Here is a 26201-nt window from a genome sequence, read left to right as displayed (position 1 = left end):
CACAATGAAAAATTTTCCTTTAAGATATAATTGCTTAAAAAGAAAATTCCAAACCTCCTTTGCTCAAAACCTAGTAGAATGCTTACAGCACTCTAATTATGAGTACTTCCCTTCTTTCAGTTCTAAACAAAAACTTTTACAAAACTAGGAATGAGGGACAATAGATATAATATTATTTAGCTAACAATGACTGATTAAAAGAGTGACCTCCCTTACCTGCCTCCTGCTTGTCTACACCCAAGCAAAACAGTCAAAGCCAAACTCAAATGCTTCCCCACTCATACCCAAAGGGGAAAAAACGAGAAAAGAAAATGTCCATGGAATTGTGTGTATTGCTATTACATATCCCATGCCAGATGGCAATTCCATTTCCTCTAGTCTGAAGCACAAAGACATTTTCTGCACAGTTGCACATGCCCAGAAATATTTCTCAAATTATGTCTTTCGTTGGATGGCATAATTGAGTCTCTACAAGCAAAAAGCTAGAGGCCAGGAGTGCCTGGTGCCACTCCTCTGTTGTTGCCTCTCTCTTCAGGACTTGAAACTACTAATGGTGAAACTACTAAATACCAAGAAAGGCTGATCCTTCTGGAAGTGGACTCCATATACTGCTGTCCTTCTGCTGAGCACTCAGTCATTCATGGCTCATTACAGAGGCTTTTCCAACACTGCTGCTCTGGTAACTTGGGACGGTGAAGGGGATAAGAGTACACAGAACAGAATCTTCTCCTCATGTCCAAGTCCTCCGATGCAAACCGTTAAAATAGCCACTTCCTAACACAGGAGGATGGTAAGCTCTCAACTTATAAATATTTGCAGTATTTCATTTAATTTCATGAATCTGATTTTCAGACATCCAAAAGTATTAATTCAAATACAATGTGTACTTCCCTGGTGAATTCTACCAAACATTCGAAGAAGACTTAATACCTATCCTTCTCAAACTCTTCCAGAAAATTGAGGAGGGGGGGAAGCTCCCTAACTCATTCTACAAAGCCGACATTACCCTGAGACCAAAACGAGACAAGGACAATACAAAAAAAGAAAATTACAGGCCAATATCACTGATGAACATTGATGCAAAAATCCTCAACAAAATACTAGCAAATCACATACAACAATACATTAAAAAGATTATACACCAAGTGGGATTTATTCCAGGTATGCAGGGATGGTTTAACATTCACAAATTCATCAATGTAATACACCACATTAATAAAATGAAGACTAAAAATTACATGATCATCTCAATAGATGCAGAGAAAGCATTCGACAAGATACAGCATCCGACAAGATACAGCATCCATTTATGATAAAAACTCTGAATAAAACGGGTATAGAAGGAAAGTACCTCAACATAATAAAGGCCATATATGACAAACCCACAGCTAATATCATCCTCAATGGTGAAAAACTGAAAGCTATCCCTTTAAGAACAGGAACCAGACAAGGATGCCCACTGTCACCACTCCTATTTAACATAGTACTGGAAGTCCTAGCCAGAGCAATCAGGAAAGAAAAAGAAATAAAAGGGATCCAAATTGGAAAGGAAGAAGTGAAACTCTCACTATTGGCAGATGACATGATTTTATATATAGAAAACCCTAAAGAATCCACCAAAAAACTTTTAGAAGTAATAAATGAATACGGTAAAGTTGCAGGATACAAAATCAACATACAAAACTCAGTTGCGTTTCTATACACTAACAATGAAATAGCAGAAAGAGAAATTAAGAATACAATCCCATTACAATTGCAACAAAAAGAATAAAATACCTAGGAATAAACTTCACCAAAGAGGTGAAAGATCTATACACCGAAAACTATAAAACACTGCTGAAAGAAATTGAAGAAGACACAAAGAAATGGAAAGATATTCCATGCTCTTGGATTGGAAGAATTAACATAGTTAAGATGTCCATACTTCCTAAAGCCATCTATAGATTCAATGCAATCCCTATCAAAGTTCCAACAACATTTTTCACAGAAATAGAACAAAGAATCCTAACATTTGTATGGAACAACAAAAGACCCCGAATAGCTAAAGGAATCCTGAGGAATAAAGAACAAAGCTGGAGGTATCACACTCCCTGATTTCAAAATATACTACAAAGCTATAGTAACCAAAACAGCACAGTACTGGCACAAAAACAGACACACAGATCAATGGGATAAAATCGAATGCCCAGAAGTAAACCCACACATCTATGGACAGCTAATCTTTGACAAAGGAGCCAAGAACATACAATGGAGAAAAGAAAGTCTCTTCAACAAATGGTGTTAGGAAAACTGGACAGCCACATGCAAAAAAATGAAAGTAGACCATTAGCTTACACTATACACAAAAATTACCTGAAAATGGATTAAAGACTTGAATATAAGGCCTGAAACTATGAAACTTCTAGAAGAAAACACAGGCAGTATGCTCTTTGACATCTGTCTTAGCAACATATTTTCAAGTACCATGTCTGACCGGGAAAGAGAAACAATAGAAAAAATAAACAGATGGGACTACATCAAACTAAAAAGCTTCTGCACAGCAAAGGAAACCATCAACAAAATGAAAAGACAACCTAACAATTGGGAGAAGATATTTGCAAACCATACATCTGATAAGGGGTTAATCTCCAAAATATATAAAGAACTCATGCATCTCAACAACAAAAAAACTAACAACCCAATTAAAAAATGGGCAAAAGACCTGAACAGACATTTCTCCAAAGAAGATATACAGATGGCCAACAGGCACATGAAAAGATGTTCAACATCATTAACTATCAGGGACATGCAAATCAAAACTACAATGAGATATCACCTCATGCCCGTCAGAATGGCTATAATTAACAAGACAGGAAACAACACGTGTTGGAGAGGATGTGGAGAGAAGGGAACTCTCATACACTGCTGGTGGGAGTGCAAACTGGTGCAGCCACTATGGAAAACAGTATGGAGATTCCTCAAAAAATCAAGCATAGAACTACCATATGATCCAGCTATTCCACTGCTGGGTATTTATCCAAAGAACTTGAAAACACCAATGCGTAAAGATACATGCACCCCTGTGTTCATTGCAGCATTATTCACAATAGCCAAGACTTGGAAGCAACCTAAGTGCCCATCAAGGGACGAATGGATAAAGAAGATGTGGTATATATACATAATGGAATACTACTCAGCCATAAGAAACGAGGAAATCCAGCCATTTGTGACAACATGGATGGACATTGAGGGTATTATGCAAAGTGAAATAAGTCAGAGGGAGAAGGTCAAATACCATATGATTTCCTTCATTAAGTAGTAGATAATAACAACAACAAACAAACACATAGAGACAGAGATCGGATTGGTGGTTACCAGAGGGGAAGGGGGGAGGGAAGAGGGCAAAAGGGATAATTCGGCACATGTGTGTGGTGATGGGTTGTAATTAGTATTTGGGTGGTGAACATGATGTAATCTATGCAGAAGTAGAAGTATAATAATGTACACCTGAAATTTATGCCATGTTATAAACCAATGTTACTGCAATAAACAAAAAATTAAAAAAAAAATACAATGTGTAAGCTTGGGTAAGCTTTGCATACTTGACAACAGGAATGAAAAAGTACAAAAATGCTACTTCTGATAAAATACATAATCCCTGAATGCACAATACTTGATATTCTGGTGGCAAACTGATTTGTTGCTGGAGGTCCAAAATGCTTAGCTGTGCTAGCATGGATGGTAAAGGAGTACATGGTCCCTGGATACAGTCTAAAGAATAGAAAATGGGTTCCATTTCCCAGTTTTGAAACTCTTCTACTTTGACTGAATAAATCTATTTCTGGGTCAAAGGAAATGTTTGCTTTGCAGGTGATCTGCAAGAGAATAAGAATGTAATAAAATATCTGGAGCAGATGGACCAAGACTGCATCTTTATCCAATAAAGCCTTCTTGACATATGCACTGTCAGACACCCTAATGACAAGCTCTCCTACTCACATAGACTCTTTAAAACCTGGATCCAGTGAAGGGGCACAGGAACTCAGCCAAAACTGTTATGAGCTATTACTTTTACAGACAGAGGAACTGAAAGCCAGTAGATTAGAAAATAAAGGATGAGTTCAGGTTTAAGCTAATACCTTGAAGTTGTTTGCTTTCAAAATGTCATTTTGGAAAACTATATTACAGTTGGCTTAAAACAAAATAACAAAATATACAATTAGCTCAAACAGATAAGGACCTGACAAGGGTAAGGCCTCATCTCTCATTCAGTGGCCATAGTTTGATTTAGCACTGAATAGGACTACTGTTTACTGGAAACAAGGACACTTTTAAGTCTTTTCATCAATGTGGGCAAAGACACCCACTTTAAAAATAAATCCTAGACACGTGTCAGTAGCTCTTGATGCTGTAACTATGGTGCTCATGATGGGTCATATTTACTTCTTTTCTTTCGAGCAATGCTGTCCCATAGATCTTTCTGTCATGAGGGAAATGTTCTATTCTGTTCTGTTCAATACAGTAGCCACTACCCACAAGTGGCTACGGAGCACTTGAAATGTGGCTAGTGAGACTGAGGAACTGAAAATTTTAGTTAATTTTAATTAATTAAAATTTAAATTGCCTCACATGACTAGGAGCTGCCATTTCGGACAGTGCAACTCTAGAAGCTTTCATGGTGTTTGCCACATAACAGGTATTCAAAGCTCACTGGATGAGTCTGGAATGTGTGAAAATAAATATAAGAAAGGTGCCTTTAAATTTTGCCCCTTAAATGATTTTTTAAAGAATTTCACTGTAAGTAGTTCAACAACTATTCAAGAAAATGCATTTCAGTGGTGATTACTAACTTCTACTGGTTGTAATGACATAATTTTTAAATGTGGCATATTTAAAAGTTTTAAAATGCAAAAGTGAGCACTTTTCTTGCTTTTAAATAGGTAAACATAATTTATGTGCATGAACAATAACACTGTTACTACACAAAGTGATAAATGACTTTCTTCTTCTTATATTTATACCATGTCATTATAATTAAGGAGACCTCTCTGAAAGACTATTTAGATTCAATCAACTAAGCTCTAGCAAGAAAATGTTTGCTGTATGTTAATCACTGCAGTGCATGACACTGTCAGAGCCAGGCAGCGCATCTGTCGGCAACCCTCTTGCACTTTCCTCACGAGGTTACTCCGAGTCAAGAGACAAGACCACGTCCACCACCCAGCTGCTGTGGGAGGGACTTCAGCAACAACATCACCTCTGTGTGCTTAGTTGCTTACCTTGACCCTCATTCTGATTCCCCCAGAGAAAAGGGTAGTTCAGAGAAGGCAGATCTAAGCTGTGACAGCATAACTGCTCCCCCAAAGTTTATTAATTCATTTATTCACCTATTCAAAACATATTCATTGAATGCCTCTTAAGTACCAACCACCCTGCTCTGAGTTGGGGTCTCATATGGTGATTCAGACATGGTACCTGCCCTGAAGGAGGTAAAAGTCTGGCAGGGAAGGAGAGAAGCAATCCAGCAATTATGATACAGTATAATTAAAATAAGAACTAGCACTGCCTGCCAGGACTGGGTTAATCTTATTCGTTTTATTGCCTTTATAAAAACTTGAATGGGATACAAATGCATAAGGGACAAAGTCCAAAATCCCTAGCTTCGTGTTTAAGATGTGCCTATACCTTCTCCTCCAAACTTATTTCTGAATACTTGACACGATGACATTAGATTTTCTTCTGTCTTGGTCAGGGGATAAAGATTTACTGCCCCACAAAACACTGGGCTTTTCTCACACTGCTTTTGCTCATAAATTTTCACTGTCCTGGAACATGATAGGGTTATCTCTGTCCCGTTTTCTCCACCATTAATTCAGATTCATTCAATCCACTCAAATATTGATTGAACATTGACATTCTGCGAGCCCTGGGGTCAAGCAGATAGATGCAGGCCCTGCCCTCGGACAGCTAAGAATCTGGACTGGGGTTGGGGGGAGCTGGGGAGATGAGTAGATTAATAACTTTTATACATTAAGTTCCATGAGAGAAACAAACAAGGTGGCAAGATAAAGAATACTGTGGGGAGAGAGGGGTACATACACAGCCATTTAGAATGGTTGGGGAAGGGCCCACTGAGGAGATGTCAGTGAATCTGAGGAGACTTGAACTTTGTGAAGGAGCCAGCCATGCCAAGAGTTTGAAAACAGCATGAACTGAGCTTGTGAAGCAGGAGTGTTCTGGGCAGTTAATGGAGAGAAGGAAGACCTGTGTGGCTGCAGCCCAGTGAGTGAGGTGAGTGTAGTTACTGGTGGGCTGGAGAAGTGGGCAGTGGCTATACCATGCAGCACTCTGTATTCCAAGATACGAAGCATGAATACATACAATGAGGAGCTTTTGAACATGTTCAAGTGTGAAAACAAAATGATCTGATTCCCCTTATAAAAAGATCACTGCCAGGTGGAGGATTGATTTGCTGGAAGGGGGCAATAAAGGTAGTAGGGAGACCACTAGGAGCTTCTGCAGAGACCATGGGGTAAAGCTATAGGTAAGAGAATAAGTGGCTTGGACTATGGTTGGGGCAGTGAAGAGGGCAATAAATGAAAAGAATTAGCATATGTTAGAGAAAAAATGGACAGAACTCAGTGATGGACTGGATGTGGGGGAAAGATGGAGAATTAAGGATAGGTGAGATGTTGTGGGCTTGAGTAAAAGATGGCCTCACTTACCAAAATGGGATGGAATGAATGAAGAGAAATTAACAGTTGGATTGTGCACATATCCAGTTTGAGATGCCTAACTCATGTTCCCAGTGTTGGATCTAGGTACTATTACAGGATGCCCCAAGTCAAAAGCAAACTGACATGCAAACAACATATGTAGGGGTCAGATTTGGGTGAGAAGGAGTCAACTGATGCTTATGTTGGATAATTTATTCCAAAATTATCTTCCCCTCCTCCACTTAAAGTCTCAAATTCTAGACTGAGAGATTCATAGAGAACCAAAATGGAATAACACAAAATCTTTGACCAGGAGGGGAATCAAAATCTTCTAGGGAGTTTGAGTTGATTATAATTCCATTCAGCGTTAAACATAGTCCTTTAATGGAGGTCCAAGCAATCAAAGGAACAAATAAATAAATCTGATTTCAGGGGAGGAAAGGACCTAGGATACTTAAGGGAAAAGTACAGTATTTGAATGAAACACTGAAAGATAAACAGAAGTGACAAAGGAGGAGAATGGAAGGGAGGGCATCAGAAGGTAAGAAGGATACAAGCAAAAGCAGGGTGGTGTTCAGAAGATGCTTGGAGAGAAGAAAATCCCATATACATGGCTCCTTAAATTCCAGGAGAAGAATAATGGGAGATGTAGTAATAAATATAAATTGGGATTAGATCATGGAAGGCCTTGAATATTGAAACCAAACTTCTTAACATGGCCCCTAAAGTCTATTTCTTTCTACCTATTGCCTATCTTAGTCAACAGTGATTAACTGAGCCTAGTTCTCCAGGCTCGGGATCTGGAGGTGTCTTCAACTCTTGATCCATCAATAACCCAGTCAGTTGACAAATCCAGACCATTCTACTTTACTATGTGCCCAAGCAACCTGCACTTTATACTCTATTCATATATTATATTGATTTGCACTTACTGATTTGGTACTTATTTCATTCTCTCTCTAGTTAGTTGTTGATAGGACCGTTATACTTTTGTCTTCTTCCAATACCTGACATATACTAAACTAAACTAAAATTTTAAAAAAGTTTGTTGATCTCAAATTATTCCAAAAAATAGAGGAAGATGGAACACTTCCTAACACATTCTATGAGACCAACATCACCCTGATACCAAAGCCAGACAAGGACAATACAAACAAAGAAAATTACATGCCAATATCACTGATGAACATAGACGCAAAAATCCTCAACAAAATACTGGCAAACCAAATACAGCAATATGTTAGAAAGATCATACACCACGATCAAGTGGGATTTATACCAGGGACACAGGGATGGTTCAACATCTGCAAATCAATCAATGTGATACACCACATTAACAAAATGAGGAATAAAAACCACATGATCATCTCAATAGATGCAGAGAAAGCATTTGACAAGATCCAACATCCATTTATGATAAAAACTCTCAACAAAATGGGTATAGAAGGAAAGTACCTCAACATGATAAAGGCCATATATGACAAACCCACAGCCAACATCATACTCAACAGGGAAAAACTGAAAGCCAGCCCTCTGAGAACAGGAACAAGACAAGGGTGCCCACTCTTGCCACTGTTATTCAACATAGTGTTGGAAGTTCTGGCCAGAGCAATTAGGCAAGAAAAATGAATAAAAAGAATCCAAATAGGCAATGAAGAAGTCAAACTCTCACTGTTTGCAGACGACATGACTTTATATATTGAAAACCATACAGAATCCATCAGAAAACTGTTAGAAATAATCAACAACTACAGCAAAGTTGCAGGGTACAAAATCAACTTACAAAAATCAGTTGTATTTCTATACTCTAATGACAAACTAACAGAAAGAGAACTCAAGAATACAATCCCATTTACAATTGCAACAAAAAGAATAAAATATCTAGGAATAAATTTAACCAAGGAGGTGAAAGACCTATACAATGAAAACTATAAGACATTATTGAAAGAAATTGATGATGACATAAAGAAATGGAAAGATATCCCATGTATATGGATTGGAAGAATAAACATAGTTAAAATGTCCATACTACCTAAAGCAATCTACAGATTCAATGCAATCCCAATCAGAATCCCAAGGACATTCTCAACGGAAATAGAACAAAGAATCCTAAAATTCATATGGGGCAACAAAAGACCCCAAATAGCTAAAGCAATCCTGAGAAAAAAGAACAAAGCTGGAGGCATCATAATCCCTGACTTCAAAACATACTACAAAGCGATAGTAATCAAAACAGCATGGTACTGGTACAACAACAGACACACAGATCAGTGGAACAGAATTGAAACTCCAGAAATAAAACCTTATATCTACAGGCAGCTAATCTTCGACAAAAGAGCAAAGAACATACAATGGAGAGAGGAAAGTGGAAAACTGGACAGCCACTTGCAAAAGAATGAAAGTAGACCATCTGCTTTCGCCATACACAAAAATTAACTCAAAATGGATCAAAGACCTGAAGGTGAGATCTGAAACTATAAAACTCCTGGAAGAAAATGTAGGCAGTACACTATTTGGCACTGGTCATAAAGGGATCTTTTCAAATTCCATGTCTACTTGGACAAGGGAAACAAAAGAAAAAATAAACAAGTGGGACTTCATCAGAATAAAGGTGATTTTTTAATATTATGTTACGTCTTTACATATAATAACACATAATCTAGAAACATTCAAATCATTATAAATACACATTCTGAAATTATACATAATTCAAAAACTAAGTTTTAACTTTTTTGCTTCTATACAGTAACCATTATAACTATTAAAGGCATTAAATTTCTTAAAAGGCATGCCATTATGCATTTTTTAATACTAGTCTAGATATGACAGAAATTAAAACAAAAAATTAAATTACTAACAACTGTATGTATATACAATTGTAGTATATACAAAGTATGTGTATACTACCTCATATGAACTGATGACACTATATGTTTGAATGGGTTCTTGCCATTGAAGAAACATCTCTTCAAAGGTACTTCCTCGGATGGATTCAGTAGGAATGGCACCTGGCACTAGAAGGGGGGAAAAAGATTGATAAATGTTTGAGTAAAAGCCACCCCTCTAAAAATTAGATTTTTCTAGACTTCATAGGTTTTTAACTCTCTATTGAGGCATAAGATTTTAATGTTCCATAGACACTATGTTCCATAGACATAGAAGTTTTATTCTAAAAATCTGAAATTTAAAACCATTTTGGCTACACTGTCCTTACAAAGAAAAGAATTTCACCACTTTCTCCTTTAAAGTTTGAATCAGGCAAAGCTCAGTAAGCATCTTTTAAACAAACTTTTTCATTCTTCAAAAATAAATAAAGAAGACTATGAAGAAATGAGAATTCCCACACATTGCTATGGGAGTATAAATTGGTACAGCCACTTTGGAAAATAATTTGATAATATTTAGAGTAAAGTTAAAGAGGCATGTAGCATATGACCTAATAATCCCACCTCCAGGTATATACTCTAGTAATATTCTTGCATACATGTACCAGGAGGCATATACTAAGATGTCAACATAGCAGCATTTTTTTAAATAAAAATAAATTGGAGACAAACTAAATGGTTTAGTAAATTGCTTTATATTCACACAATAAAATACAAAAAAGATTGAAAATAAATGACTGCTAAATACTCTATCATAAATGAATTTTATAACCATAATATTGAGTGACAACAGCACATCAAAGAATATATATAAACTACTGCACTGATATTTAATATATTTACTAAAAACACACACAAAATAGATGTTTTAGAAAGATGTGATGCAGATGAAATAATATATTTTTTAAAAATTATTTTATTTATTAATAATATAAAAGATTTGGGAAAGTTTTACACCATTTTTTAAAAGCCTAACATACGCAACACCTTTTGATTAGTTTGCAAGAAAATCTAATTGACATAAGAGAAGATGGAAATTTACTTGCCAATTTTCTATTAAATAGCATTAATATTATTTTTAAAATATTGTTTATCTCATCTTCATTTAAATTCAGTTTTTGAGTATACTTTATATTATAGACAATTTAGTGTATTAGTGTATCTATCCTATTTATAAACTAGTATATCTATAGTACTTATAAATACACATGTAGTTGGGGGTGCATGATCAAATTTTTTGGTGACAGTGTGAGTAATCAAAAAGTGGTTAGAGAGGACTCACACTTCTCGATTTCAAAACTTACTACCAAGTCACAGAATCAAGAAAGTGTGGTATTGGCATAAGGACAGACATAGATCAGTGGATTAGAACTGAGAGTACAGAAATAAACCCACACATTTGCAGTAAACTGATTTGCGTCAAGGGTGCCAGGAAAATTCAATGAGGAGACAACACCTTTTCAACAAAGATTGGGACAACTAGATATCCACATGCAAAAGAATGAAGTTGGATTCCTACCTCACATCACATATAAAAATTGTATCAGAATAGATTAAAGAGCTAAATGTAAGAGCTAAAACTACAAAACTCTTAGAAGAAAACATAGGTGTAAATCTTCATGACCTTGGATTAGGCAACGGTTTCTTAGATATGACATCAAAAGCAAAAGCAACAAAAGAAAATATAGGTAAACTATACATCAAAATGCAAAACTTTTGTGGTTCAAATGGACTATCAAGAAAGTAAAAAGACAACACACGGAATGGGAGAAAGTTCTTGCAAATCATATATCTGGCAAGAGACTTCCACCTAAAATACATAAAGAACTACTAAAGCCCAATAAGAAAACAAATAATCCAATTAAAAATGGGCAAAGGAGCTGTATAAACAGTTCTCCAAAAAAGATATGCAAATGGCCAATAAGCACGTGAAAAGATGCTCAACATCATTAGCCACCGGAAAAATGCGAATCAAAACCACAATGAGATACCACTTCATACCCACTAGGATGACTAGAATCCAAAGACAGATAATAACAAGTATTGGGGAGAATGTGTCAAAAATGGAACCCTCATACACGGAACCCTCATACACCGCTGGAGGGAATGCAAAATCATACAGCTACTTTGAAAACAGTCTGGCAGTTCTTCAAACAGTTAGAGACAAATTTACCAAATGATCTAGCAATTCCACTCCTAGGTATATATCCAGGAGAACTGAAAATATGTGTCACTCAAAAACTTATATATGAATATTAATAGCATTATTCATAATAGCCAAAAAAGAAAAAACAACACAAATGTTCATCAACTCATGATTGGATATACATACTCAATAAAATTTTTAAAAAGGAGTTGGAGAAATGTTTTAGATTGTGGGAAGATATGAATAGTCCTTTAAGGGTTGGTAAGGTCTCCACAGGTTGGAAAGACTGCCTAAAATTTCAAAAGGACTCATAGGTAGTACAAATTTTTTTAGTTGAGGGGCTACTTATAGGCAGATGTAGGATATTTATAGTTCTAAACATAGCTATGTATAGCTTAGCAGAAAAAAAATTTACTGATTCAGATAGGAGGCCAGGATTCTGACTTAAGAATTTCCAGGATTGGGAGTCAAGATGGCGGCGTAGGCAGACTCTGAACTCACCTCCTCCCGTGGACACAGCCAATTTACAACTACTCGTGGAAAAATTACCCCTGAGACAGAACTGAAAACTGGATAAGAGGAACTCCTGCAACAACGGACAATCCTAACTGAGGTAGAAGAGGCAGAGACTCCCTTCCGGAGAGGAAAAACGCCACCTTCACAAGCCGCCAGCTTCACGGCCGCCGGGAGCAGCTCACAGATGTACACACTAAATTTGTGCAATTTTTTGTATTTAAATTATACCTCAATAAAACTAAAAAAAAAAAAAAAAAAAGAATTTCCAGTAATTGTGTAATTTGGAAAATTCACTGAAGCTCCTTAAATCTCAGCTGCCTCATTTCTAAAATGAGGAAATTAGATTAAGTTGATCTCTACTGTCCAAACTCTAAATAACACAGAAATAAGAAAATAATTATTTGCGCTAGGTTGAAGGAATCGATGTGGAAACTACATCAAAGCAAAGAAAAACAAGGTATTTAAGAAGTTGTGACACTGGTGAGTTCTAAGAAAATCTGGATTCCAGGCCCTGAGACTTTATGTTCATCATAATCAGAAACTGAACTAAAATGGACAACATCAGGGAAAACTCAGTACTAAGTCTCTTCCTCTTTACCTTGAAAGTGCTTATTACGACATCATCAGTTTTCTCACAGTATCGCGATAAATATGATGAGTGGCTTTATTATTTTGCAATGATATTTCTTAAATTGAAAATATTTATTAATCTATGTGCAGATGTAAAGGTAAAAACCTAGAAAAAACCAAATCTTTTATTTCATTCAGTTAGTATAAATGAGAGTAAAATAAAATGATAGTCAAGATTATATTAAACAGAAAATATCTTAAGAAGATAAACTTACTAAAATGTACTGGAGATCCTACAATTCATGGCACCATGGAAATGTTAACAGGAAAATCTAAATGAGATTCACATAATTTTTTTTATGTTATAAACTCAAAATGCTTTAAAGACTTAAATGTAAGACTTGAAACCATAAAACTCCTGGAAAAAAACATAGGCAATAAACTCTATGACATCGGTCTTAGCCATATTTTTTTGCTTTGTCTCCTCAGGCAAAGGCAACAAAAGCAAAAATAAACAGGACTACATCAAACTAAGCTTTTGAACAGCAAAGGAAACCATTAACAAAACGAAAAGGCAATCTACTGAATGGGAGAAGATATTTGCAAATGTTATATCTGATAAAGGGTTAATATTCAAAATATATAAAGAACTAATACAACTCAATATCAAAAAAACAAACAATAAAATTAAAAAATGGGCAGAGGACCAGAATAGACATTTTTCCAAAGAAGACATACAGATGGCCAACAGATACATGAAAAGATGCTCAACATTGCTCATCAGCAGGGAAAGTCAAATCAAAACCACAATGAGGTATCACCTCATACTTGTCAGAATGGCTATTATCAAAAAGACAACAAACAACAAGTGTTGGCAATGTGGAGAAAAGCGAACCCTTGTGCTCCGTCAGTGGGAATGTAAATTGGTGCAGCCACTATGGAAAATGGCATGGAGGTTCCTCAAAAAATTAAAAATAGAACTACCATACAATCCAGCAATTCCACTTCTGAGTTATTTACCGGAGGAAAACAAAAACAGTAATTTGAAAAGTTGTATGTACCCCTATGTTCATTGCAGCATTATTTACAATAGCCAAGATATGAAAGCAACTTGAGTGTTCATCAATAGATGAATGGATAAAGAAGATATGGTATATATACACAATGGCATATCACTCAGCCATAAAAAAAGAACGAAATCTTCCTATTTGTGACAACATGGATGAACCTAGACAGTATTATGCTAAGTGAAATAAGTGAAACAGAGAAAGACAAATACCATGTGATTTCACTTATATCTGAAATAAAAAAAAACAAAACTAACTAAACATAACAGAAACAGACTCATAGATAGAGAACCAACTGGTGGTTGCCGGAGGGGAGGGTGGAGGGCGGTTCAGTGAAACAGGTGAAGGGGATTAAGAGGTACAAACTTCCAGTTATAAAATAAGTCACAGGGATGTAATATATGGCACAGGGAATATAGTCAATAATACTGTAACAACTTTGTATGGTGAAGGATGGTTACTAGACTTACTGTGGTGATCATTTTTTAATGTATATAAATGTCAAATCACTATGTTGTACACCTGAAACTAACATAATATTGTTTGTCAACTATACTTCAATAAAAAATAATAAATATAAATAAATTTAAAAATAAAAAATTTTTAAATGGAAACATTGAAAAAAATTGTTTTAGGTCAGGAACAGATAAAGTGAATTAAAATAAAATACCAGAAGAGGTAAATTAGGGAAGATAGTATCCCACAGAAACTTAGGTCTAGTACTTGTTCTTAGAAGTTCTAAGAAGTCAGGATATAGACAGCCTTAATATCTAAGTTTGTGGAATTGAGCCCTATTCTACCTCGTGAAACTCTTAACAGTAATAAAAAGATAATTTTCACACGCTTTCTCATGAAATAAACCATTATTTCCATAAAAATATTTTACTACAATAAAACTCATGATGTTCAATGAATTCTAGCCTTTGTTAATGGTAGATAAATAAAGTGACTCTACCATTCTTTTTCCTCTTCAAACTTGGTATTGTTGGACAATATTCTATTTCTATCTTTCTTTTCTCTATCTTTTTTGAAGTAATTTGTTGTTGTTGTTAGGAAATATAATTTGAAATACACGTTGTTCTAATTAACTGGATGCCAGTGTACTACGAAAACAATAGATTTTTATTTGGAAGTGATGCATGCCCCAACTTCAGGGCCTAGCAAGATAATTTAAACAAACAAACAAAAAAAGTTATTCTGATCTCATGTTTTGACAGAACTTAGAATTCCTAGCTCATGTCAGTTCTCAATCTGACATCCAAAGGTGTTGAGCGGGTTCATGCTTCAGCAAGACATATCTACCTGCCCAGCTCTAGAAATGACTGCATTTATCTCCCGCTCTCACTGATTAAAACATTACTGTTGGGCCAGCCCCGCGGCTTAGCGGTTAAGTGCGCGCGCTCTGCTGCTGGCGGCCTGGGTTCGGATCCGGGCGCGCAGCGACGCACCGCTTGTCTGGCCATGCTGAGGCCCGCATCCCACGTACAGCAACTGGAAGGATGTGCAACTATGACATACAACTATCTACTGGGGCTTTGGGGGAAAAAAATAAATAAATAAAATTTATAAAAAAAAAACATTACTGTTGCTTAAAACATGAATTAAATGATTATCAACAAACTTTAATATGAGTATATATGTTATGTATTGTATGTATGTAATACATATATATATATATTTCATGTGTTCATATGCAAGATGTTCTTTCTTTCTGAAACATCATCTGCTGTAAATTTGAAATAACTGAAAAAATCCTTAAATTCCTCATGGATATTGAAAAAAAAAAAAAAAAAAAAAAAAAAACAAACTTTGTTTTACTTAAAGACTAAAAATATTTTGAGTGTTGATTACCTACTCAATATCATGCATATTGCTATAGAAGAAAAACAGATGGCTTCTTCTCTCAAGTAGTTTACAGTTGAGAGAAACAAATATATATATAACATAACGAGAGAACAAAGAAGGGTCACAATGAGTTGCTTTGAATCATTACAAAAACAACAATAATAATCACTTATTAAAGGTCTCTCTCTGGCAGCTACAAATAGCTCTTGATGCAAATTTCTTCTAACCCTAATATGCCTGAGAATTGTTATTATTCTCATTTCTCAGATGAAGACAGTGAGGCTTAGAGATTTAAGGATCATATCAAGTGCAAATAATTTCAAAAAGGTGAGAGTAATATGGGCTGGAAGAGTTGGAGACAGCTTTATGAAGAACATGAAACTTGAGGAGAACTTTGGAGGGTAGTGGAGGAGAAGAAACTGAAAGGCAGCCAGGTGGAAAGGCACGCAGGAGAGGAGAGCATACAATGAGGAAGAGCCCAGATATAAGGAGTCTGGCATACAGGACTGACTGAGGCGACATCTTCGCAGAATGAGCTGCAGTGGAGGAAAAGTTATTAGTTCTAGAGTATGAGCCAAGAAGAAAGAAGATCTTGAAAGTCAAGACTTGGATAAAGAGAATCACTGAAGGCTCTTGTGGAGAGAGTGACATGATGCAAATGTATTTTAAAGATCAGGGCCGGCCCCGTGGCTTAGCGGTTAAGTGCGTGCGCTCCGATGCAGGCGGCCCGGGTTCGGATCCCGGGCGCGCACAGACGCGCTGCTTCTCCGGCCATGCTGAGGCCGCGTCCCACATACAGCAACTAGAAGAATGTGCAACTATGACATACAACTATCTACTGGGGCTTTGGGGGAAAAATAAATAAAATTAAAAAAAAAAAAAAAGATTAGTTTAGTGATTGAGTAGGGGTGTATTAGAATGGGAAAAAACTGGAACCACAAAGAAAGGTTAGAAACTATTACAGAAATTTCAGCATAAAATAATGAGGATCCGAACATAGGTCGTGGAAGTTAAGAGAAAGAACCATCTAATATTTTGGAAGTAGAAACAATAGGAGTTAGGACCAAATTAAATATAGAAATGGCAGGAGAGGAAGGGTCTAGAGATGACCTGTTGACAACGCCGATACCTTCTTTCCTTTCTCCTGGGAGACGGAAAAGAGCTGGAAGAAACAGAAATAGGGCTTCCAGCCTCAGCCTTGACTGAGTGACCTGTATCAAACTAATACTCCTTACAAAAGCAACTGTAATAGAACAACTATTTGAGAGCAACCAACATAGGCAGGACTTGAGGGGCTACAAAAACCAAAAGAGAAGGATTTGAAGAAGAGAAGGTGAGCTCCTCATTTACTCTGGCTATTTCCATGTTTTTCTTCTATAGCAATATGCATGGTGTTGCACAGGTAATAAACATTCAAAAATACGTTGTTAGATCATTAAATGAAGCAACAAAGTGTTATTATAAACATTTAATTCATGTCATAATCAATGGTCAAAGATCATAAGCAGCTGCATGAAGAAACAAAAAGTTCAACATCTATTTTTCCAGGAATAAGTAAGTGTATTCATTGAATGGGCTTCCCAAGGTCTTTGCCACTTATTCTGACTCCTGGCAAACGAATTTTAGATCAAATATATGATATACTACCACTGTATTTTACGTGCTGTGAGAACACATTATTGTACATAGGAGTCCCCTGTATAATCAGTGTAAAAGTACATTTATATTCATGCTATGGGATTCAAGGTGTAATTTTACTATTTTAAATTATTTTAGAGGTTTATTTCAACTGTGTATTTGCTTTTTTTTGATGAGTTTCTGGTAACATGCATGGTTTATTTCTTAAATCCTTGTTTATTAAGGTATCCAATTACAACACTGTTCCTATGGGAAAGTATGATCTATTTCATGACAGCCACCCTAATGAGAGAGTTTCTCAGCAGTGTGCTAAAAGGCAAGGGCAGCTTCTATTCTGCACTGAATTTTTATCTGAACAATGAAAAATGTTTCAGAATGTCATTTAAATAAGCATTTCATATAAATAACCTAATGTCCCAAACAACTCTTTAGTCCAACATAATAAAACTTGAACAAAGAACTATAGCAAATATAGCATTATTATATATAAAAAGGTAACTATATAACTCATAAAGAATTGAACTTCTACATCTTTATTCCCTTTATCTTTTTAATCAATGTTTAAGTATACAGAAGCATAGACACACGTTTGTATTATTAACACAGTAAGTAGTTCTTTCTTCAATTTTCATTATAAAGATCTCAATTTAAAAGAAACAAAAGCTGCTTTTTTGAAAGAATATATATTTCACATAAACGTATCACTTGAAAGTACTCATGATCTTCATCTGTCTGTACTATGCGTTCTTGACTTTCCTTCTGTCCCTTGAGATTCACGAGGATGAGTTTCACACTAACTTTGGTATTAACGGTGAGAGGTTAGTGATCGTACGTTGAGGATGTGAATTATCTGTATTCCAGCTTACTTTTCGCACATGTTCCTGTCCTCCAACTTGGTGACAGTAGTGGACTGTAAGATTATAACTATGGCAACAAGTTACATTATATCCAAATGTACCGAATAGTGATTTTTTGAGATTTGACTTTTACTACTTCCAGTTTTCTTGGGCCACACATGGGATCTATTTAGAAAAGAAAATAAGGAAAAAGAAAACATAAGAGGAAAGAATTATTAAAGCTCTGGTGAAGCCCAAATGTCACAGATAGTCCTATTTGTCCCCAATATCTGGTCTCCTCTTCTTCTGAAATAATAAAATCTCTAAATCTTAGCTGGGCATAAGGCCACCCAGAATAAAGACTAAAATGTCCAGCCTCTTTAGTGAGGTGTGGCCACATGCCTAAATTCTGATGAGTGGCATATAAGATGAGATGTCAAGAACAGTTTCTGGGAGGCGTCCTTAAAATGAAGGGGCTCATCATCTTTGTTCCTTCTTCCTTCCTATTAGCTGATTGAGTATATGGTTGTTTAGAGCTCATGCAGCCATGATGAACCATGAGGCACTTAAACACTAAGAATTCAAAGCAATGCTGAAGAAGGAGCCGGAGTTCCAGAGCTACTATACCATCCCTGAACTGTCTACTTCCAAAATTTTCAGTAGCAATACAATGTTTTTTATTTAAAGCTCTTTTCTTCTGTGTCTCCGATACACAAAATGAATCTTAATGCTAATTGATACCTATATTTTATCTTTTAAAATTAATTTATAATTATGCAATTGGAAAACATAAGAGTAAAAGGTTGAGAATTCAGCATGAAATAATATAATGATTAGAGAACATAAACTTCTGAGCAGAAGTCCAGGCCTTTTTGGGTGTTGATTTGTATAGAATTTCATACAATCAATGCTAAAGTAGTTCTTTCCTATCCCTGACAATGTCTTAGTTATCATTCCTTAGCTCAAGCCCCAGGTACCGAGTTTCAAGCTTAGAAATTTAACTGACATGCAGGGAATATAAGCATTTTGAATAGTTTGAAAGAAAGAATATACACAGAAAAAACAAAAACTTGTTAATGAAATGACAATGATAATACAATACTAAATATATTACATTTATTGAGCACTTGCTATGTGCCACACACTTTTCTAAGAAGTTCACCTTTCATGGGTTTAGGAAGAACCTAATCTAAAATGCTCTGCTTTGGTACACCCATAAATACATTTGATCCATATATTTTGATTTTTCTTTTCCTGAATTGTGGCCATCATATACGAATGTAAAAAGCGCTATAATCGGTAAGGAAAATAAGCATGAAAACTTGAAAAATAATAGCTACCATTTACCGTGTGTGCACTATGTGCGAGTTGCTTTATATATATTTTCTATTCCTTAAAACAATCCTGTGGATTAAGTACTATCCTCCCCAATATATAGATGAAAAAATTGTAGCCAAGGTTGTTTCAATAACTTGATCAGGGTCAAGGTGTGACTGTGGCACTTGAATTCATATCTGACAGCTAAACATACACTGCTTCAACCCTGCTGCAGAGTCTCTACCAAAATAAAGAAAATGAGATTAAAAGAAACTAGGATGTTAAAGATACCTAAAATTTCACCTAGAACATGACCAAAGAATGTAAAATATAATAAAGATCCCATGCATTTAATCTTGGGACAAAAGTGGTGGGAAGAATCTTTCTGCCTTCTTCTAATTCCACAGATGACGGGTCCAGGCCATGTTCCACAGCTCAGCTTTCACAGGCAACTCGACCTCTACTGTGTGGCTACTGGATATTTGTTGGGACGATTATTGAAGTTCGTTTCTTGATTTCCATATATTAAAATTCCTTGTTTTCTCCATCATTTAAGACATAGAGAGAACCTAGAACCACCTTCTTTCCCTGCGACCTCCAACAAATGAAGTGAAATAACGTTTTGGTTTCATATATGCTAGATAGGATTAATCTGCCAGATATCTGCTCAAAACATAAAACAAGCTTAATAATGATCATTTATGCTACTCCATCCTGTAATAACTCTAGGAACCAAGGACAAGTGAGATGAAAACTCCCCCAGGGAATCTTGAGTGGTATTCTCATGGGATGTTCCTTATTACTAATTTTTTATATTTAAATTACTAGTGTCAAGGAAATATCACAAATAAGTTATTTAGAAATAACATTGAAGGTTTTTTCCAGTCTAGTGACTATTTACAATTTAAAGGAAATGTCTGATTTCACCTAATGTTTCATTAGTTGAATGTTTGCGTGCTGCCAAGTATCTGTGATAACATTCTCCTTTGACGATAGCGTTGATAGGCTAAGTCCAATGACTAGGAAATCTGACAATCCTTTCATCTCATGCTAGGCAAACTGTCTGATTTGGTTGCTTCTTTTTTCTTTTCTTCTGCCATTCTGCAAAACTGAGTTCTGATCCAGCAATGGGTTATAATGGTTACATCTTAAGTTAATGTTTTACAGCATCTTTATCTTCAGCATTTATGCCCAAATCATTTCTATTACTGTCCTGCTAACTCATGTTTTATGGGAAACGTAAAGAATTATCTTACATAACAAAACTAGGACATACACTAAATGAGAATGCAGATCCTCCCAGGCAAGAGGGAAGGCTGCACACACACTCTAAATGTAAGCAACCACTGGTAGCCTGAAAGGAATCTTCTCTAGTGGTGTTAGGTGACCCTGAAAGAGCAATGTGCACAAATGATTTGCTTAGTTCTTGGTTTGGTTTGTACATTTAAAAAATAAACTAAATTTTTTAGCTAGGGGCTGGCCTGGTGGCAGAAGCGGTTAAGTGCGCATGCTCCGCTGCAGCGGCCCAAGGTTTGTGGGTTCGGACCCCGGGTGCGCACCGATGCACTGCTTGTCAAGACATGCTGTGGCAGCGTCCCACATAAAGTAGAGGAAGATGGGCACAGATGTTAGCCCAGGGCCAGTCTTCCTCAGCAAAAAGAGGAGGATTGGCAACAGATGTTAGCTGAGCACTGATCTTCCTCACAAAAAAAAAAAAGAAAAAAAAACTAAAAGAATACATCTTAGGCCTTTGGTTAGTCACCACAGTGTCTAGTTTCAGGATAATATCACCAAGTCTTTCAGGATAATTTTTTAAAAGAATTTTTAAATTTAATGTTCTTAAGTAAAGAGTTTGTTAAATGGAGGTTGGAAAAGAGGCAGTAAACAATTTACTTTCGACACTTTCTGAAATAAGGAAATGCCAGCCTTGATAAGGTACTCAATGGCCATAACATTTTGGCAATGAAAAATGCTGCCAGTGCCAGCAGGGGAAGCGGTAAGAACTCCCTGATTAAGCTTCGGCTGCGACAGCCATCGCCCTCCTTAGGGAGGTCATTCTAGTCTCTTATCATGAGTCAGTGCACAGCATGCCCAGATTGGACCGGCTGGCCTCATGATTCATGCCAATGGGGCCTTCATGATACCCATTCCAGTGTGGCTGAGGGTGCAAATGTGAAGAGAAATGACCTTGGAATTGACTTGCATCCTCAGACGCATCTTTAGGATTGTGAGGAAAGAAAAGCAAATATCCTACAACTAGTGGTCCTGTGAATATAATTTATTACCCTATTATGTAACCCTAAGAGATTTATTCTGTGCACATAGAATGGAAGTAATAGTATGCCAAGTTTTCTTGACAGTGTTCGTATTCCACTCCCAGAAATGCAGTATGAGTCGTAATTAGCCTACTGAAATTACACATTTCTGGTTATGAAGTTGCCATTTATTCCTTACAGCGTGATATATTTCTACAATGATGCCTTTCAAAGTCTTCAGTGATCATTAGTGTAACTTACGAGAGTAAATGTCCCTATGGAATGCCTCATTCACATTAAGCATTTTTCATTGTACTCTCTTTCTGCCAGTTTGAAATTATCAAATGTAGTATATAAAACTTAAGTCACATTTTCAAATTTAAAAATGTAATCACAAAAATGAGCATGTCACTAGGAAAACTGACCAAGTCAATTTTTAAAACAACTAAATATAACTTTTAGAAATAAAAAATTGAAATATAACAAAAACTCAATGGATGGACAAGAGAGCAAGACTGGACACAGCTTAGAAGAGAATTAATAAACTAGAAGATAGATCAGAGGAAATTATCTAGAATACAGCACAGAAAATAGAAATAAGAAAGCAATAGAAAATACAAAAGACAGACAGAAGACAGAATCTGAAGATCTAACTGATTTCTAATTGGTATTCTAGGAGGAGAACAGAGAACAGACAGGAGGCACTACCTGAAGAAATGTTTAAGAAATTTCCAGAACTGACAAAAGACATCAAATAAAAGATACAGAAAATATAACATATATCAAAAAAAGGATAAATGAAATTAAGTCAACACTTACACATAGTGCAGTTAACTACAGACACCAAAATCAAAGAGAAGATCTTAAAAAGCATCTAGAGAGGAAAGACATTATCACTTACAAAGTAATAGCAATTAGATTGACAGAAGGTTTCTCAACAGTAATTATGGAAGGCAGAAAACAAGGGAATATGTCATTAGTGCTGAGAGAATACATGTCAACTTAGAATTGGATATCCAGCAAAACTATCATTCAATAAATAAAGGATGATTTCAAAGAATCAAAACTGAGTGAGTTTGCCACCAATAACCTACAATAAAGAATAAACTTCAAGAAGGAAAAAAATTATATTCGAAGGAAGGTCTGAGGTGCTAGGAGAAATGATGAGCAAAGAAATACCTAAGTTTATATTTGTAAAATAATATAGCATCTTGGGGCCGGCTTGGTGGTGCCAGCGGTTAAGTGCGCGCACTCTGCTGCAGCGGCCCGGGGTTCGCCAATTAGGATCCTGGGGGCACACCGACGCACCGCTTGGCAAGCCATGCTATGGCAGCGTCCCATATAAAGTGGAGGAAGATGGGCATGGATGTTAGCCCAGGGCCAGTCTTCCTCAACAAAAAAAGAGGAGGATTGGCAGATGTTAGCTCAGGGCCAATCTTCCTCACAAAAAAATAAAAAATAAAAAAAGTAATAGCATCTAATTTGAGAGGGTTTAAAAAATACAGAATTAAACCACTGACAACAAGAGCAATATAAGCAGGAAAGGTGATGCTCAGAGTTAGAATGGTATAAGAGCCTTACATCACTAGGAAGGAGGTGTTTAAGATATAAACTTTGTTAAGTATGCATGGCAAATTTTCTGGAATAACCACTATAAAAATAGCAGTAGAGTAATAATTTTTGCAATAGTAAAGAATAATCTTTAAAAACCTAATACACTCACAGAAAAAAAATAGTCTAATGCTAAAGAAAAAAACAAGTCTAACACTAGCATATTTTAATTTATTTTGATGGAAACAAGTCCAAATATACTATTAATCACAATAAATATAAACAGAACCTTGCCAATTAAAAGATCCAGAGAATTAGGGCCGGCCCCGTGGCTTAGTGGTTAAGTGCTCGCGCTCCGATGCTGGCGGCCTGGGTTTGGATCCCGGGCGTGCACCGACGCACCGCTTCTCTGGCCATGCTGAGGCCGCGTCCCACATACAGCAACTAGAAGGATGTGCAACTATGACATACAACTATCTACTGGGGCTTTGGGGGAACAATAAATAAATAAAATTAAAAAAAAAAAAAAAGATCCAGAGAATTACATTCAATGTAAAATCAATACCCTGCTATATTCTGTTTATACAGAATAAATCTAAGCCATATGTAAACAGAAAGTTTAAAGTAAAAGAATACAGGGGCTGGCCGGTGGCGTAGCAGTTAAGTGCACGTGCTCCACTTTGGCAGCCCGGGGTTCGCAGGTTCAATCCTGGGCATGCACCGACGCACCACTTGTCAAGCCACGCTGTGGCGGCGTCCCATATAAAATAGAGGAAGATGGGCAGGGATGTTAGCCCAGGGCCAATCTTCCTCAGCAAAAATAGGAGGACTGGCATCGGATGTTAGCTGAGGGCTAATCGTCCTCACAAATAAAGAAAGAAAGAAAGAACATGAAAAAGATAATTGGCAAATATTAATCAAAAGAAACACAGAGTAGTTGAATTAAAGGACACAGAGAATAATCATTACATAATGATAAAAGTTTCACTCCATCAAGAAGATGTAACAATTGTAAATTTTTATGCACCCAATAAGATAGCTTTAGAATCTATGAAGCAATTGATATCTTAATACCAAAACCAAATAAGGATAACGTGTGTGAGTAACATTTTTCATTCATGAACACTGATGAATAAATTCTAAACAAATATTCAAATTCAGACACATATGTATGAAACTGATAACACTGCATGACCAAGTTAGATTAAGTAGGATGGTTTAACATTAAAAAGTCTATAAATGTAATTCACCACATTAAAATTTAAAGAAGAAAAAAAACATGACCACTTCAATAGATGCAGAAAGAGCATTTGTTAAAATGTCTGTTCATAATAAAAATTTCCGGCAAATTAAGAATAGAATGAAATTTCACAAACCTGATCAGCTGTCACTGTTCTTAATGGTAACACATTAACGAACAATACAAGGATGCAAACTAATCACTGCCTCTATTGAACATTTTCCTCAGTTTTAGCCAATATGGTAGGAAATAAAAGGTATAAGAATTGAAAAGGAAAAAACAACACTCTAATTATACACAGACAATGTGAATGTCTTAGCACACATACAGGATCTACAAACTAGAAGAAAAAGCAAATATTTAGCAAAGTGGCTAAATATGAGATTAATATTAAAATCCTTTATATTTCTATATACCGACAACAAACAAAAACTAATTATAAAAAAATACCATTTACAACAGAACCAAAATATATAAGGTACTCAGGAACAAATCTTAGAAGAGAGCAATAACACACCAAAATCCAAAAATTTATTGAAAGGCATTAGTGAGGATCAAAATAACTGGAGAGCTATACCATGTTCATGAATAAGAAGACTCAGTATTATAAAGGTATCAGTTTTGTCCAGGGTAATCTACGGAATCAGTGCAATTTCAATCAAAATCTAATTAGAGTTTTTAGAAATTTGATGAGTTGATTCTAAAATATATAAAGAACAAAGGCCTCCAAATAGTCATAACACTCCTGAAGAGTGGAGAAACTTGTCCTATCAGACAGCAAGAGTTATTTAAAAGCTACAGTAACTAAATAGTGTGGTATTGCTGAAAGAATAGACATGGAGCAGAACATAAAGCTAATATATGACAGAGGTGGCATTCTGATTCTGACTTCCTGGTGCTGGGAAAATTGTGTATCTATCTCGGAAAAAAAGACAGTGGATTCCTACTCTGTGCCTCACACAAAAATCAATTCCTCTGAATTAAAAGCTTAAACATGAAAAACCAAATTTAAAAAATTTACCAAAATATGTGGGGGATTATCTTTCCGATCTCAGAGTAAGGAAATATTTCTTAAATAAGAAACAAAAAGCACCAAGTATCAATGAAAAGCTTAATAATTTACACTACATTAAAATCAAGAACTTATGTTTATTAAGTTGTACCATAAAGAAAGTAAAAAGCTAAGACATAAGCTTATTCTTGGGAGGAAAAGAAAAGCAAATAGAATAAGGGCAAAAGATATAAATAGGCAGAAGATATTGGCAACCATTTAACAAAGGAGAGACATCTGGAATACATACAGAATGTCCACAAATCACACAAAAAAAGATGACAACTCAAAAATAGTTGAAAGCTAAAAACAGGAATTTCACAGAAGAGAAACAAAATAGATCACAAACATATGAAAATAGGTTCAAGGTTAATATTAATCTGGAAAATGCAAATTAACAGTGAGGTTCCATTTTACAATAATCAGATAGCAAAAATTAAGAAGTCTGCTCATACTAACTGCTGGCAAGATGCGGGTCAACACAAATGAGAGTGTGAAGTGGTGCAGCAGTAGTAGAAGATAATTTAGCATCGTCTTGTGAGGTAAACATTTAAATACCCGACAACTCAGCACTTAGATGCTTAGGTAT

General features: G+C 35.9%; 1 protein-coding gene across 1 annotated transcript in view; it reads right to left on the bottom strand.

Moving 5' to 3' along the window:
- ANKRD29 (ankyrin repeat domain 29) overlaps nt 1-26201 on the bottom strand; it is a 175893-nt gene that overhangs the window by 130559 nt on the left and 19133 nt on the right. Inside the window, exon 2 of the mRNA XM_087438966.1 lies at nt 9603-9709. Within this exon, the coding sequence (XP_087295092.1) occupies nt 9603-9659 (57 nt within the window). The 5' untranslated portion in view covers nt 9660-9709. The remainder of the gene's footprint in view (nt 1-9602; nt 9710-26201) is intronic.

The sequence above is a fragment of the Ceratotherium simum genome, chromosome 14, assembly GCF_057802395.1.
Source record: "Ceratotherium simum simum isolate JZ-2026a chromosome 14, ASM5780239v1, whole genome shotgun sequence".
Classification (NCBI taxonomy): Eukaryota; Metazoa; Chordata; class Mammalia; order Perissodactyla; family Rhinocerotidae; genus Ceratotherium; species Ceratotherium simum.
Note: the sequence above shows the minus strand (reverse complement) of the source record. Positions and strands in the feature narration are given on the sequence as shown.